At 39.5% G+C, this 16162-nt stretch overlaps 1 protein-coding gene across 28 annotated transcripts in view; it reads right to left on the bottom strand.

Annotated features, from left to right (window-relative positions):
• LOC115930071 (heterogeneous nuclear ribonucleoproteins C1/C2) overlaps positions 1-16162 on the bottom strand; it is a 59623-nt gene that overhangs the window by 13023 nt on the left and 30438 nt on the right. For 18 of the 28 annotated variants that reach the window (XM_055362437.1, XM_055362435.1, XM_055362428.1 and 15 more), the window contains 3 exons: positions 10421-10697; positions 7449-7524; positions 6771-6818 (listed from right to left, as the gene is read on the bottom strand). In XM_055362437.1, coding sequence (XP_055218412.1) covers positions 6771-6818; positions 7449-7524; positions 10421-10661 — 365 coding nt within the window. In that variant the 5' untranslated portion in view covers positions 10662-10697. Of the gene's footprint in view, positions 1-6770; positions 6819-7409; positions 7525-10420; positions 10698-16162 lie in introns of all 28 variants that reach the window. The other 10 variants (XM_055362424.1, XM_055362421.1, XM_055362422.2 and 7 more) reach the window with 1 other exon arrangement.

The raw sequence follows: 16162 nt of genomic DNA, 5'->3' as shown, positions 1-16162 counted from the left end.
CTTTTGGAGGCCAAGGTGGACACATCACTTGAGCTCAGGAGTTCAAGATCAGCCTGGGCAACATGACAAAACCTAATCTCTACTAAAAACACAAAAATTAGCCAGACAAGGTGGCATGTGCCTGTAGTCCCAGCTACTCAGGAGGCTGAGGCAGAATTGCTTGAACCCAGGAGACAGAGGTTGCAGTGAGCCGTGATGCGCCACTGCACTCGAGCCTGGGAAAGAGAGCCACATCAGGTCTCAAAAAACAAAAAACAAACAAAAAAGACTAATAACTGATTTGTTCCAAAAGTGTATGTATACTAATCTATGTCACCATCTAAAATCCTTCTGGCACCTATATGTATGATACACAGGTTCCCAAAAGAAAGATATAATTAACAGTGCAGCTGTGAGCAAATCCAAAACTTCCAAGCCCAGAGTGCCCTTTCCACCTAAAATGACACCTCTGAGAGTCATGTTAGCTTTTCAAAGTAGCCTAGAAGTCTCCTGCTCTCTGAAACACCTGCCTTTCAATGCAGAATGTCCCCAGTTTTCAAACTTCAAATAACCTAAGTATTTTGGCACTCTCTCCCTTCATACATATATATAAAGAAACCCATCTCTCAGGTACAGTGTTACTCAAAAACATCTGAAAAATAGAAAAGGAGGTCAAAGTGCCTGCTAATCTAAACTCAGTAAGGTGAAGGTTCTCCTTCAACCCATATTGTTAATCCAAAGCCTCAGGCTTTGTGTGCCCAGAACAAAATTAGGGCTATTAACTATTAATAGTTGAAGAAATGATGGTTTGACAGCTCTGTCTTGAATTTCAATGGTTTCATTTCAACTAATTTTCTCTCTCTACCAAGATACATTCCTAGAAAAGTCAGGTAGAATAAAACCAGCAGCAAAATTGCTTGTCTTCATGTAACCATTAATGGCATAATCTATCATCTAGTCACGAAGATAAAATCTCAGCTTTTGACTATTATTTTCCTACAAGCACCTACTTTCATACCTTTAGTCCAACCAATCACATCAAGACCAATCTACTTCAGAAATTCTCCCAACCTCCTCTCCATTCCAACATTTACAATGTTAACCATTTAACACATCTTTTTTCCTCCAGCCACAGGCCTGTTTCTAAAATATCACCTATAGGACACAATTCCAGAACATGTAATACAAAGCCCTTTACAACTAACATTCTTTACAATTTTCTTTACAGCTGGCTGCTCCTCAAACACATCAAGGCCCCTCACAACTCAATCTTTGTTACATGTGTCATCTTTGATCTGTGAGTTCTTGAAGATTTGTCTATTTCTAATGCACTGACATATTAATATATTTAGCCATGGAGTAATAACAGCACTCTGAAAACCCCTAAGAATTTCATACTCGTTACTTAAATACTGTATTACTAGTCATGCACCACATACAAAATGTGCTAAGTTTAAAAAGTCCTCAGAAAGACCACCGAACTAAACCAGTCTTTTTGAACCAGGTTTCTTGCTCACCAAGTCTCCGCTGTCATAATAAAGCCTGTTATCAAACCTGCCATTTATTGGCAGTTTCTATTTCGTGTTGCCCAAAGTTCTCCAAATAAGAATTAAAGAGGCCAGGAGCGATGGCTCACATCTGTAATCCCAGCACTTTGGGAGGGCGAGGTGGGTAGATCACCTGAGGTCAGGAGTTTGAGACCAGTCTGGCCAACATGGTGAAACCCCGTCTCTACTAACAATACAAAAAAAAAAACATTAGCCACGCATGGTGGCAGGCACCTGTAACCCCAGCTAATTGGGAGGCCGATGATGCACAAGAATTACTTGAACCTGGGAGGTGGAGGTTGCAGTGAGCCGAGATCGAGCCACTGCACTCCAGCCTGGGCAATAGAGCAAGACTCTGTGTCAAAAAAAGAAAAAAGAAAAAAAAAAGGGATGAGATGACTCAAGAAAAGAGCTGACAGTAAATCAGTCTCTGTGAAGGCTAGCAAGATGGCCCACAATGACTGAGAGTTCTTTTAATTCTAAAAGGTGTCCATCCTCAGGCATAAGAGTTACCTTTTGAGGCTGGTAGCACCAGACGGGTTTCATCTATGTCTCTAACTGGCAAGTATCCTGACGTGGGGTCCACGAGATATGACAAAAAAGAATGGCTGTCCATAAGTCAGTGATGTATCCTTTTTCAATTGTAATGTCGCATCCATTTTCAATCAAAATGTCATTCACATACCATAAAATTCACCATTTAAAAGGGTGCCAATCCGTGGTTTTTATTAGTTCTGCAATATCACCACTATCTAATTTGAGAACAATTTCATGGGTGATCAATTATAAGGGAAAGTGGGGTTCCAATTTATTACAATCTGAAGAAAATATATCTAGTTTATCTATATCTAGATATAGTTTTAGTATGAAAACACTGCAGTATTTGTGGCACAAATCGGAAAACACACATAGATCAAGACTTTTATGAGAATTTTTTAAAGAATTATAAGAATAGTGCCAGGTTGGGCCAGGTGCAGTGGCTCACACCTGTAATCCCAGCACTTTGGGAGGCCAAGGTGGATGGATCATGAAGTCAGGTGAGGAGTTTGAGACCAGTCTGGCCAACATACTGAAACCCCATGTCTACTAAAAATACAAAAAATCAGCTGGGTGTGGTGGTGTGCACCTGTAATCCCAGCTATTCGGGAGGCTGAGGCAGGAGAATCGTGAGAACCTGGGAGGCGGAGGTTGCACTGAACCGAGATCCGCACCACTGCACTCCAGCCCGGGAGACAGCACGAGACTCGTTTCCAAAAAAAAAAAAAAAGAAAAAATAGTACCAGGGTAGCTGTTGACGAACATCAATTTCATGTATATGCCAGCCTACCTAAGGACTTAAAGATCTATTTTTAGAGTATTTCCCAATCTCGCTTAATTCAACAACTACAGCTTTGAATACTTGTGCATTCCCAACATTGTGATAAAGATTCACTTTTATTACAACACCTTTTGCAAAACAAAACCAGCGCCTTCAAATGAATATTAAAAGAGGGCCAGGCGCAGTGGTTCACACATGTCATCTCAGCACTTTGTGTGGCCAAGGCAGGGAGATCCCTTGAGCCCAGGCGGGTGGACCATCTGAGGTCAAGAGGTCAAAACCAGCCTGGCCAACGTGGACAAACACTGTCTCTACTGAAAATACAAAAATTAGCTGTGTGTGGTGGTGCACACCTATAATCCCAGCTACCTGGGAGACTGAAGCAGGAGAGTCGCCTGAACCCAGCAGGAGGCAGAGGTTGCAGTAAGCCAAGACCAACCCACTGCGCTCCAGCCTGAGTGCCAGAAAAGACTCCATCTCAAAAAAAAAAAAAAAAACAGTGGACAGTGATTTTTACTCCGATTTACATATGAAGACCCAGAGCTTTCACTCAGAGCCAATTTCCCATCTCTTTGATTAAACAATTTAACATAGTCAATGCAGTATCGCTGTTACCATTTAAAATAAAAATCTAAACCTTATGATAATGAATCTTCAGAATGACTTCTTAGAAGATATTAATACCATTTTTCTAAGTTGTTCTTCCACCAGGTCATACCCAACCTATTTCCCAGGTCCAAATTGACCTAACATTTTCCAAACCAGGAAAAAACTCCTGTATCTGCCCCTCTCCTCACTAAACAAACACTCCTCCTCCTTTCACCTTCATTAACATCTATCATATAAGACACACACTCAATTCCTCAATTCTCCAACCCAACTTGAGTAAGTTCCCATCATGTGGACACCTCCTAAAATTCATTTTCCCAACAAAGATCTCAGTACTCTAAAAGTCAGCTCTTTGCCAGCTATTACCTAGTTGCTCCACTAGTTATCAGTAATCATTATCTACTGGCTGACGTTAGAACAATAGAAGGCATTACTTTTCACTGACAATAATATGCAGCAATATATCCGACAGTAACTACTAGTATCGGCTGGTGCAAAAATAATTGCGGTTTTGCTTTTTACCATTCCAAGAAATGTCAAAAACGGAATTACTTTTGCTCAAACCTAATATATTGTTGTCTATTGAAAATCTGAAGAGGCCACCAATTTCTGTGAAGATATTTCTGCAAACATGTGATTTCTTTAGATTCTCTGCAGTATATATCTCATTGTCTCAACTAATGTTTTCCAAATTCCCTGCTCAAATTTTCAAATTTCCCCATTCACAATGTGCCTTGCCAAGAAAAGACTTTTTAATGAGAACTATTTTCAAGAAGACTGTCACTGTATACTGCTAAAACTTGATACACTCATAAAAAACATCAACTAAGAGTCCATGACATCCCTGAAATTATACCAACAAAAGTGTGAGTTTATTAAACTGGTCTGAATTGAGCCATGACAAACAAATAGGATAATAATACACAGAAACACAACCACGTCCTTAATCTTTTATTAATGATTCTCAACTCTGACTGGACAAAAGAACGCATAGAAAGCACTGAAAAATATACTAGTACTTAAGAAAGTCTGCATAAGACCAGTTGTGTAAGAATCCCTATAGGAGAAGCTGGCATGAGTATATTTTAAATGTGGTCAAGCAATTACCATGTGCAGAAAGGGTTAAAGGGCAGATGCTTCAGACACACTCACTGGGTTTCAGTGCCTTCAAGACACCTGACCAATAATTAACCCATCTATGCCTAATGTTCCATTACTGGAATGCTAAGCTTGTTGGAGTTATTTATATCCTACTGCATTAGGTCATTACCAAGGTCTGACTGCAAAAATTCAAAAAATTGCAATTTCAGGAATAAATGGGCTAAGTTCACTAGTAATGTCCTGATTTATTTTCAACTGGAAGTTCTCCATTGGTTTTTATTTTATTTTATTTTTTGAGAAGGAGTCTCACTCTGTCACCCAGGCTGGAGTGCAGTGGCGCGATCTCAACTCACTGAAACCTCCACCTCCCGGGATCATGCAGTTCTCCTACATCATCCTCCTGAGTAGCTGGGACTACAGGCGCGTGCCACCACGCCCAGCTAATTTTTGTATTTTTTAGTAGAGACGGGGTTCCACCATATTGCCCAGGCTGGTCTTGAACTCCTGACCTCGTGATCCACCTGCCTTGGCCTCACAAAGTGCTGAGATTACAGGTGTGAGCCACCGTGCCCAGCCGATTTTTATTTTTTAATAATTTCAAAAATTTCAACAAAAATAAAAATAAAGAATTACAAAACTCCTTAGTTTTCAAAATGTTCACACATAACTGTAAAAATCTGAGGAAACGGCTGGGCACGGTGGCTCACACCTGTAATCCCAGCACTTTGGGAGGCCAAGGCAAGTAGATCACCTCAGTTCAGGAGTTCGAGACCAGCCTGGCCAACATGGTGAAACCCAGCCTCTACTAAAAATACAAAAATTAGCCGGGAGTGGTGGTGCATGCCTGTAACCCCAGCTAGTTGGGAGGCTGAGGCAGGAGAATTGCTTCAACCAAAGAGGCGTACGTTGCAGTGAGCCAAAATCACGCCACTTCACTCCAGCCTGGTGACGAGAGCAAGATTCCGCATTAAAAAAAAAAAAAAAAAAAATCAGGCCAGGCGTGGTGGCTCACGCCTGTAATCCCAGCACTTTGGGAGGCCAAGACGGACGGATCACGAGGTCAGGAGATCGAGATCATCCTGGCTAACATGGTGAAACCCCGTCTCTACTAAAAATACAAAAAATTAGCCGGGTGTGGTGGCGGGCGCCTGTAGTCCTAGCTACTCAGGAGGCTGTGCCAGGAGGCGCAGCTTGCAGTGAGCCAAGATTGCGCCACTGCACGCCAGGCTGGGCGACAGAGCGAGACTCCGTCTCAAAAAAAGAAAGAAAAAAAAAAAAGAAAAACAAATCTGAGGAAACCGCTAATGTCAAATGAAAAAAACATTCTGATGATGCATTAAGGATGCTCAACCACACCATTTTATTATGGCATTCAAGGCCCTTTACAATCTGGATTTGAATTCTTTTTCGGGCCTTACTCTTCTGGCCTTTTAATGACTACGTACCATATTCTGTGAGGTTATTTCTCAAACAGAAAGTCTATACTTTCATGTCTGACACTTTCAGTGTATACTTCATGGTATTTAACGGCTGACTTGATTCCTTTACAACTCCCATGCATGACTGATTAACTCAGTTCAAATGTTAAGCATTCCCCAATCAGTAATTTTTATTCTAAAATCAGACTGAATTGTTATATACAGTAATAACATTAAAATACTAATGACTGGAATACTGGCATTCTAAGACAAATAGTATATAAAGTAATATGTTTTATATATTGCCATGTTTAAAGTCTATTGCATACAATAGTTTGCTCCATATACTCACATATACTGCATGAGTTTGAACGCGACAAGCCAAATAAGTCTTAACATTTCCTTCATGTTAACTGAGACTGATGTTATCAGAATGTCAGTGTGGTAACACTCTTAAGCACATCATCCTATTTCCTGTTAAGTATTTGCTATCAACAGCTCTAAATCTATTACCCAAAGCCACCCATAACCCAGTCCCTAGTCACCACACTCAGCGAATTTTTTTGTATTTTTAGTAGAAACGGGTTTCACCACGTTAGCCAGGGATTATGAAATAATGCATTAAAATCAGTATCACCCTATCTAATAATCTACTTAATGATTTAGAAAAAGCTGTTTGTTTTGGAGTTAAGGGAGTATGTTTGAAAACATCTTTGATGTTCATCACCACAAACTAGAAAAACGAAATGGCTCTCACTAAATAGCTGTTTAGTAGAAATACAAAACATTTTAACATACCTATCATAATAGTCCCGTTGAAAGTCATAGTCCAAGTCAAAAGAGGAGCTGAAAAATAAATACCGAAAAGGGTTAATTTGGAAATGTTGCTACTAATTCACAATATCAGGTGAGGGGAGAACCATGCCAAATAAACCACAACAAATAGATCAACAAGATTAGCACTGAATGATCCCCAATCATTCATACAATAAATCACTCAATTCCAATCACCTTAGACCACTGGAAATGTAGCGGTCAAATTGGTGATTCAGGTTAAAAATCGCTAAGATTTCCACATACGACATAGCTAAACTAAACACTGAAAAACAGAATGGTAAACTAAGCATTCTTATACCACACTTCTACCCTCTCTTACTCTCTAGTGTCTTAGAAGCTCAACGATCCTGCAGAAGTATTTCAGGTTATGCTATAAATATCAAACTACTCTTTAATATCAATAGCAAAAACCTCAGGGATTTTTAATTCTCTAGAAATTTTCTCTAGGGCAAAAAAGAGACATATTAACACAAAAATAATAAAACCTTATCTATACACAGATAAAACACAGTACACTTAACCCTCCCCACATCCAGAAAACAGAAAGAGAAGATGCCCACTGATGGACACAATGCAGTTATAAATAATAAAGTTCCGGACCTGAGTAGAGGGGACGGAGAAGGGTGTTCTGTTACTGACCCGTACATCTCCGCTGCAGATCGTTTCACACCTGCTTTTCCTCGGTTCACTTTTGGCTCTGCAGCCAGGTTAATATCTGAAAAACAAAAGTAAAAATGTTAATGACAACTTTGTATCCAGGTAAAACAAACTACAAAGTTTATTTTTTTTTATTTTTGAGACATAGTTTCGCTTTGTCGCTCAGGCTGGAGTGCAGTGGTGCCACCTCGGCTCACTGAAACCTCTACCTCCCGGTTCAAGCGATTCTCCTGCCTCAGCCTCGAGAGTAACTGTCACTACAGGCGGGCACCACCATACCCAGCTAATACAAACTACGAAGTTTAGAAAATCACACAGACACATAAATTAGAAAATATGGAACAAAACAACTCATCTTTCCTTAAGACACTGTCTCACTGTCATACAAGCTGGAGTGCAGTGATGCAATAATGGCTCAATACAGCCTAGACCTCCGAAGCTCAGGTGATCCTCCCACCCAAGTAGCAGGGACCACCACGCCTGGTTAATTTTTCTATTTTTCGTAGGGACGAACTCTTGGGGTCACGTGATCTGCCTTGACCTCCCAAAGTGCTGGAATCACAGGCGTGAGCTATCAAGCTCAGCTTCATCTCTCCTTTTAATATTAAAAAGGCTCACAAATTTTTACAAGGCTAAGACTTCATCTTCCGTTTCTTTGTAGTCTGTTCTTTACCATTCAAGTGTTCCTGAGACTAACATTAAGTCTGTCTTTGGTACTCTCCACCCTCAGATACCACTTCAACCCAACTCTCCCCCATTCAAGGTACTGACTGTTCACTCAGTTACTATTACAAGAGAAAACTATCACTGGTTGCCTTTCCAAGAATGGTTCAGTTCATTCCGAATTATTACAAATATATTAGAATGAAATATATTAAAATATATGCCAATTCACAAATTAACATAGTGAAGTGTGACAACCTCAAATCATCCTCAAAGGCAACTTCAGATTTTCTTTATAAGTAAGGATTAGCTGTTCTACACGTAAAATATCCTGGGTTAACGACTGCTTTCTGAATAATTGATCAATTGCTTAAACAACCTTTACACACACCAAAAAAAATAAAAGAGCAAAGGGAAACAACCCTGGTTTTCAAATACAATTTGTAACACGTGTGCCCAGCTACCTACTCGGCCACCCACTGACTACCAAACAAGAATTTATCTTCTCCTTGTTCTAAAAAGCCCATGTCAGAAAGCCAAAAACTCTCCAAAATTCAGTTTACCTTCCCAGTCATGCTACAGCACTCGAGTCAACAGTAACTCCGTTCTCATATATACTGCTTTTATTAAAATGAGCTTCATTTTAATATACAAATGCCCCAAAATATACAAATTCCAAATTCCACCTCTAACCATTAACTAGATGAGTCTGGGTATTTTTTTAGACAGTCTTGCCCCACTGCCCAGGCTGGAGTGCAATCACGGCTCACTGTAACCTCCACCTCCCGGGTTCAAGCAACTCTCCTGCCTCAGCCTCCTGAGCGGCTGGGATTACCGGTACCCAGAACCACAGCTTGCTAATTTTTTGTATTTTTAATAGAGATGGCTTTTCACGGTGTTAGCCAGGATGGTCTCCATCTCCTGACCTCATGACCTGCCCAACTCAAGCCTCCCAAAGTGCTGGAATTACAGGCATGAGCCACCCAACCTGGCCAAATGTGGATATCTTAAACTTAATCCTATTTATCTTCCCTTGTTATACAAAAGCAGCTCATCAAATGACGAACTGAAAACTGACTGAGGCCAGGTCCAAGGGCTCACACCTGTAATCCCAGCACTTTGGGAGGCCAAGGCGGGAGGATCACCTGAGGTCAAGAGTTGAAGACCAGCCTGGCCAACATGGTGAAACCTCACCTCTACTAAAAAATACAAAAATTAGCCAGGTGTGGTGGCGCATGCCTGTAGTACCAGCTACTCGGGAGGCTGAAACAGGACAATCGCTTGAACCCGGGAGGCTGAGGTTACAATTAGCCAAGACTGCACCACTGCACACAATCCTGGGCAACAGAGCTAGACTCTGTCTCAAAAAAAAAAAAAAAAGGACTGAATATATTGTCTATTTGCTGAACACCATTACATGAATAACCTTCAGGTTTTGGTACATTAACCTCATTTACAATTCTGACTTTGAAACCATATAAAGTGTTTCAAAACTAAAGAGAACTAAATTTCTGAAAAAGCAATCCACTAAGATGTAAAAACAATGAAATAGACCCAAATTATGTATCTGGTTGGTTACATAATATTATCAAAGAATTGTTTCACGTAACTCTAACCTACCATGCTTTGAGTCAATATACATAGTAGAATGTATACAAAGAATAAACCAAATCACAAATATAAAATTAAAAATAATCATCTTAACTTTATAAAAACAAAGGTATGATAATTTTGAAACTGAGGCACAAAGTACACATAAAATGAGAAGTTAAAACAGACATCTAGTACAACTAATCAAATAAACACGTGGACACTGGATTCTGGCTTGAATAAACCAAATCATAGGTAATAAGTACTCTGAGGTGTCATTACATTTTAAAAGACAAGAAAATCTAAGACTGAGCCAAACTGCAGTCGGCCCAACGGATGGAGTGAAACCCCAATGAGGAGACAAGCAATCAACAACACTAGAGGGCTCCTCCAGTCTGCTGTGGGCAGGACACAACCATTTAGGCAACGTTTTTACATTGTGAAGTGTCATTCCCAGCTCCCCCTACTCATGATTGCCAAATGAGAGTTGTCCTAGCTCTACTACACAAAATGGTACAATGAAGAATATCCTTTACTTAGCCAATTATAACTATAAGCCTAATGTATTTTTATTAGGCTAAACAGTCGCAATATCCAGAATATCTCATGCTGTCAGTTTTACAGACATTAAAAAAAAAAAAAAAACCGTGAATAGAAAAACTCAGGCCTGAATTAGATCATCAATGAAAAAATTCACTTACCTAAAACCTGGCCAGCAATCATTCTGCCATCCTCTCCTGCTACAGCAGCCCGGGCATTTCTCTCATTAACATACTGAACGAAGGCAAAGCCCTTATGAACAGAGCAGCCCACAATTTTGCCATACTTCGAAAAGATTGCCTCCACATCAGATTTCTTGACCACAAGAGTGTTGAGATTCCCAATGAATACACGGGAGTTCATGGAGCGAGGATCTGTCTTGTTGGTAACGTTGCTGGCCATTGTGTTTGATGGTAAGGTTTCTCACAAAGCCGAAAACTGTAAAGCAAAAAAAAGTATACAGGTGAACAGATGCTAAAAACAATATTCCTTGATAAAACATTCTCCACTCTCACTCTGAATCACTGTTAACTGCCCAGAGTATCAGGCAACTTAAAGGGACTCACAGCATTAAGTATGTATTTGCTAATAATTTCAGAGACTCCAGCCTCTGAATATACTCTAGAAAGTCAACTTCTTCCTCTTCATTCTATTTCAGCAGCACTAAACTCTAAATTCTCAGGAAAAAAAAAAATTCTCCCTGGCAGATCATTGGCAATATAATTTCCTTGGACATAATTCCAAGTGGCCCTCCTCTAAGTACTCAAGCAAATTAGAATTGCCTAAATTCTGACACCAGTTTCTGCTGTTTTTCACATTACAGGTCATGCTAACCATTCCCTGCCATCAATAATCTTGATTCACGTTGCTTTTATTGAGTTTCACCGGTTCTGTATATATACACACAGCATAGCAAATGTCAAATTCTGTCCCAAGCCATTCATTAGCTAGATTAATATGGATAGCTTACACTTACCCATTAAGTATAATTTTCTTCAAAAGGCAATAAATAGAATCAATTCATTTACACTGCAAACACCTATTTCCAGATACTTCAATTAATCTGCAGTATGCTTTAGATACATAAGTATCAATACCATCTTTTTACAGACTGCAATGACTCCAAGGCTACTTTTTATATAACCTAAAATATAGGACATTTAATAATATCGGATGGTGATGATGATAAAACTAGCCAGTGGAACACGGCATGAATCAAATTAAAGATTGGGGAATTAAAGAAAAATACACAACTTTTCACGCATTGTTTAAAACCAAAAATTATCTGTCTTTATGTATGTGATGGAGGCTCAATCCTACCATAACCATATGCAGATTCACAATACCATCTCAGGTCCCGTAGAGCGAAAATGTTTTATTTCATTCTTTTAGCATTTTGTTTCCTGCCTCTTCCCACTCCAACCCCCAATCTTGAACAAGATTTAAAAACATTCTTAAGATTGATTTCCCCTTCATCCCTTTGAAAGGTACTGATGAATCTCAAAAGATTCCAGTACTTGTTATCCTTCCAATCCTCAAGTGAATCATGACAAACTAGTTCTCACGGATGATGTAAAAAAGTCTAATGTATACATATATGTACATAAAAACAGGTAGTTTAACACCATTTCATATATACATGACTCCTATCATTCTGATGCTTAATACAGTCATTTAACAGGCAGTACTGATTTAAAAGCTCAAACAAAACTTCACTTCCTTCCAAATCTTTCTGAAATTCAAAAGTCTGTCTTTGTTACTTTCTAAAGTATATCTTTACAAAAACTTCTTAATATTTTAACACTAAGCAATAAAAATTAACAAACAGTAGCCATTGAAATCCACCAACAGCCTTTCAGCTATTAAGCATGCCAGAAAGTCTGAGGACACTAAAGAGGAATTAAAACAAAAATCTGCATTGAGGCCTAACTGGTTTCAGATACTACTGCTGGTTATTAAGATTTCCTATTATTACAAGTGGAGGTATAATCTGGTTTTAAGCAACTATTTTTCACAAATAGGTTTATCAATAGAAAATATAATCTCCATAGGTTTAATGAGAAGAAATTACCAGGGGTGAGGGGCTCCGAAAGCCAACACAGAATACTGAACATAAGGGAAAAAACCCATCAAACCACAGTCCAATGTTCCAAATGGACATTTGCAGAAAAATACAGATGTGATTGAAAGGGGTACCCTTTGGAATCAGACAGAAATGGATTTAAATGACCATTTTCTCAATTTTCACAAGTCTGAGTACATAGCTAGTACTAATCAAGATGCAAGGAATTCATACCCCCACGGCATTTTTCATGTGTATCAGGGCTTCTCTCAAAGATCCACACAGGAAAAACTCAGTAGAAAAGCATCCAGGCATACAAGGATGCTAGCAATGGTTGTTATGAGTTTAAGGATATGATTTCTCATTTTCTTTATGGTCTGGTGATTAAATTTGCTACAAAAATCATGAACTACTTATTCTTAAAATACAATAATCCCAACTTCCAAAGTTTGCCTAAAATTAATAAAATACCCATACTTACTATGAGGACTTAAATTCAAGATGGAGGCAACAGTAAAGACAGATGTACTCACAAATACCGATTAATTCCACTCTTAGTAATGTGTCCTCCTAAGGAATGAACAGTCACTAAAAATTCATTCATTTTGGGGGTCAAATATTTACTAACCATGTGCTGAGTACCACATTCCAGGGAAAATCCAGGGCACAAATAGTAACAAAGACTGTCCTGAGAGCTTCCTTAAATTCCAGTGGTATTGCTACTTCAAATTCTATGGAAGAGGTACATACATTTCCTGAAGTTTTAGAAATAACCAAATGATGTCAAGTCACGCTTCATTCTACTTCAAAATTTTAAGGTATCATACAGGTGAAATTTCCATAAAGGGAGGACGATACTGTAACACAAAGAAACTACTACAAAAGAACTGGGATTCTTGGAAGGGGGCAGCAAGAGCAGAGTAGTTTTTGAATCTCTGACTCCCAAAAGAAGACTCAAGATGGCAAAATCACTATCCTACAGACAGCATTTAAATCAAAATTCCAAAATGCAAGGCAGTAAAGGCAAGCCAGCATATATGGTTTCACTGACTGTGGGAGAAATAAAAGGTAAGCAACTTGGAGAATAATAGACTTAGAAATACAAGAATACCAAAATAACCAGCAGTTATTTATTGAAAAGCAAGAGGAACGAAATTTTAGAAAAGCAGTCAGAACTTGGAAGTTTCACCTGCTCCAATAGTGGGTGAGCACAAGGGACTTCAATAAAAATGTGTGAAGGTGCAAGAGCAGTTGCGTCCCTGTAAAGTCTCATAAGTAAACAAACCCTATGTGGTTGATTCCACTGCCAATCCCCCTTCCTCTCACCAAAAGGTAACAACCATTATGACTTTACTAGCACTTTCTCACTTTTAAAATAATTCTAATGCCTAAATGTATAACTGTAGACATTCTAGTCTTCCCAGAAAAATAAACGTGATGCATTTAAAGCATTTTTGTAGGTAAGTTCCGCTTCTATTGCATTAGGTTAAAATTTATCTCTTTAAGAATCCACAGTATTAACCTGTGGTTTCCCAGTCTGTATTTTCCAGGATTGATACTCTCAGAACAATTCCACATATTCTTCTGTAACTCCTGAAAGCAGCAGCTGGGACCAAAGGCTTACTCAGCCTCATCTGCAATATTTTGTCAAGACTACCTCGTCCTACAAGTGGCAATACCTTTTTGTGGTGTTACTGATGCTTAAACAATACCATCTCTCTAGGTAGTATGGTGTGGTTTCTCGAGCACCACTTTTAACATGTTATGCAGACTGTTGTTAGAAATCCTAGGAACAGTCCCTCAGTTCTTTCACGTAACGGGTTGCCAGCATCCTTTTATAGTAGTACAACAGTTTTGATAAGTAAAACAAACTCCTTGATCACATTTTTTTCAAAATTTTTTTGAGTTGGAGTTTCACTCGTTGCCAAGGATGGAGTGCAATGGAGCAATCTTGGCTCACTGCAACCTACGCCTCCCTGTTCCAAGTGATTCTCCTGCCTCAGCCTCCCCAGTAGCTGGGATTACAGGCATGCGCCACCAAGCCCGGCTAATTTTGTATTTTTAGCAAAGACCAGGTTTCTCCATGTTGGTCAGGGTGATCTTGAACTTCTGACCTCAGGTGATCCGCCTGCCTCGGCCTCCCAAAGTGCTGGGATTATAGGTGAAAGCCACTGCACTCGGCCCTGATCCCATTTTCTTGCCTTGTTACTCCCTTTACATCTGCAAGGTGTAAAAACCACTTGTAGAATGAATAGGTCTACTTTTGCTTTTTGCCTCATACAGATCTAAATTACTTGGTCATATTCTATATGAATTTTTATAACCGAGTTCTAACAACTAACAACCCAACAGTAATAAATGTCCAGCAATAATAGTCTTTTAAAAATACAACTTCAAGTGATGTGCAAATTATAATTTGAGTCAAAAAGACAGTATCTGAAAACGTACAATACATAGGAGACATAAATGAACTACATAAAAATCTTTTAAGAACGGACAGTACAGAAACACATCAAAATATCTTAAAATGTTCTGCGGGTACTCTGCTTGTGATTAATCTTTACCATCATTTTCACAGTTTCTCTGTATTTCCCAAATTCACTACAATGTACATACAAGCTTGGGATTTTTGTAGGAAAAACTCATTTAAGCCAAACAAATATTCCTTAAAACAGAAAATCCATTTGGTAGAAATTTTAAAAGGTTAATCACATTAGTAATAATAGTCCAAGTCTTAATGCACCTGTATATACTCAAATATTTTGAGGTCAATGCCCCTCATCATCATATTTCCCCTCTTCTAGTTGAAGGGGTCTAGAATTTTTCTTTTTTTAATGCAAGCTAACCCAGGGATCCTACTCTATCACCATTTACTAGTATGTAATAGTCGAATAATGCTGTTAGATAATAAAGTGGCACTAATTTACATGAACTAGATTTAACATTAAGAAATCTGGGGCTGGGTGCAGTGGCTCAGGCCTGTAATCCCAGCACTTTGGGAGGGCGAGGCATACAGCTCATGAGGTCAAGAGATCAAGACCATCCTGGCCAACATGGTGAAACCCCGACTCTACTAAAAATACAAAAATTAGCCAGGCATGGTGGTGCATGCTTGTAGTCCCAGCTACTTGGGAGGCTGAGGCAGAAGAACCACTTGAACCCAGGAGGTGGAGATACCATTGAGATCGCGCCACTGCACTCCAACCTGGGTGACAGAGGGAGACCTCGTCTCAAACAACAACAAAAAAAACTAAAACCTGAAATCTTGATGGAGAATAACATTTCCAATTCATGAATCTACAGTTCACATATTCCAAGCCGGGTGAGGTGGCTCACACCTGTAATCCCAGCACTTTGGGAGACTGAGGCAGGCAGTTCACATCAGGTCAGGAGTTCAAGGCCACTCTGGCCAACATGGTGAAACCCCATCTCTACTAAAAATACAAAAATCAGCCATGCGTGGTGGCCTGCACCTGTAGTCCCAGCTACTCGGGAGGCTGAGACAGGAGAATCGCTTGAACATGGGAGGAGGTTGCAGTGAGCCGAGATCATGCTAATGCACTCCAGCCTAGGCAACAGAAGGAGACACTGTCTCAAAAACAAACAAACATACAGTTCAAATATTCCAGCCTCCATTATTTGTAAATCAGAGGGTTAAATACTTCAAAAGTGAAGCAGTAGTTTAGTCACATTTCCAGCCAGGCACTTTGGGAGGCCGAGGCAGGTGGATCATGAGGTCAGAACGAGACAGTATCCTAGCTAACATGGTGAAACACCACCTCTACTAAAAATATGAAAATAATTAGCGGGGTATGGTGGCACGCACCTGTAGTCCCAGCTA

Source organism: Gorilla gorilla, chromosome 15, assembly GCF_029281585.2.
Source record: "Gorilla gorilla gorilla isolate KB3781 chromosome 15, NHGRI_mGorGor1-v2.1_pri, whole genome shotgun sequence".
Classification (NCBI taxonomy): domain Eukaryota; kingdom Metazoa; phylum Chordata; class Mammalia; order Primates; family Hominidae; genus Gorilla; species Gorilla gorilla.
Note: the sequence above shows the minus strand (reverse complement) of the source record. Positions and strands in the feature narration are given on the sequence as shown.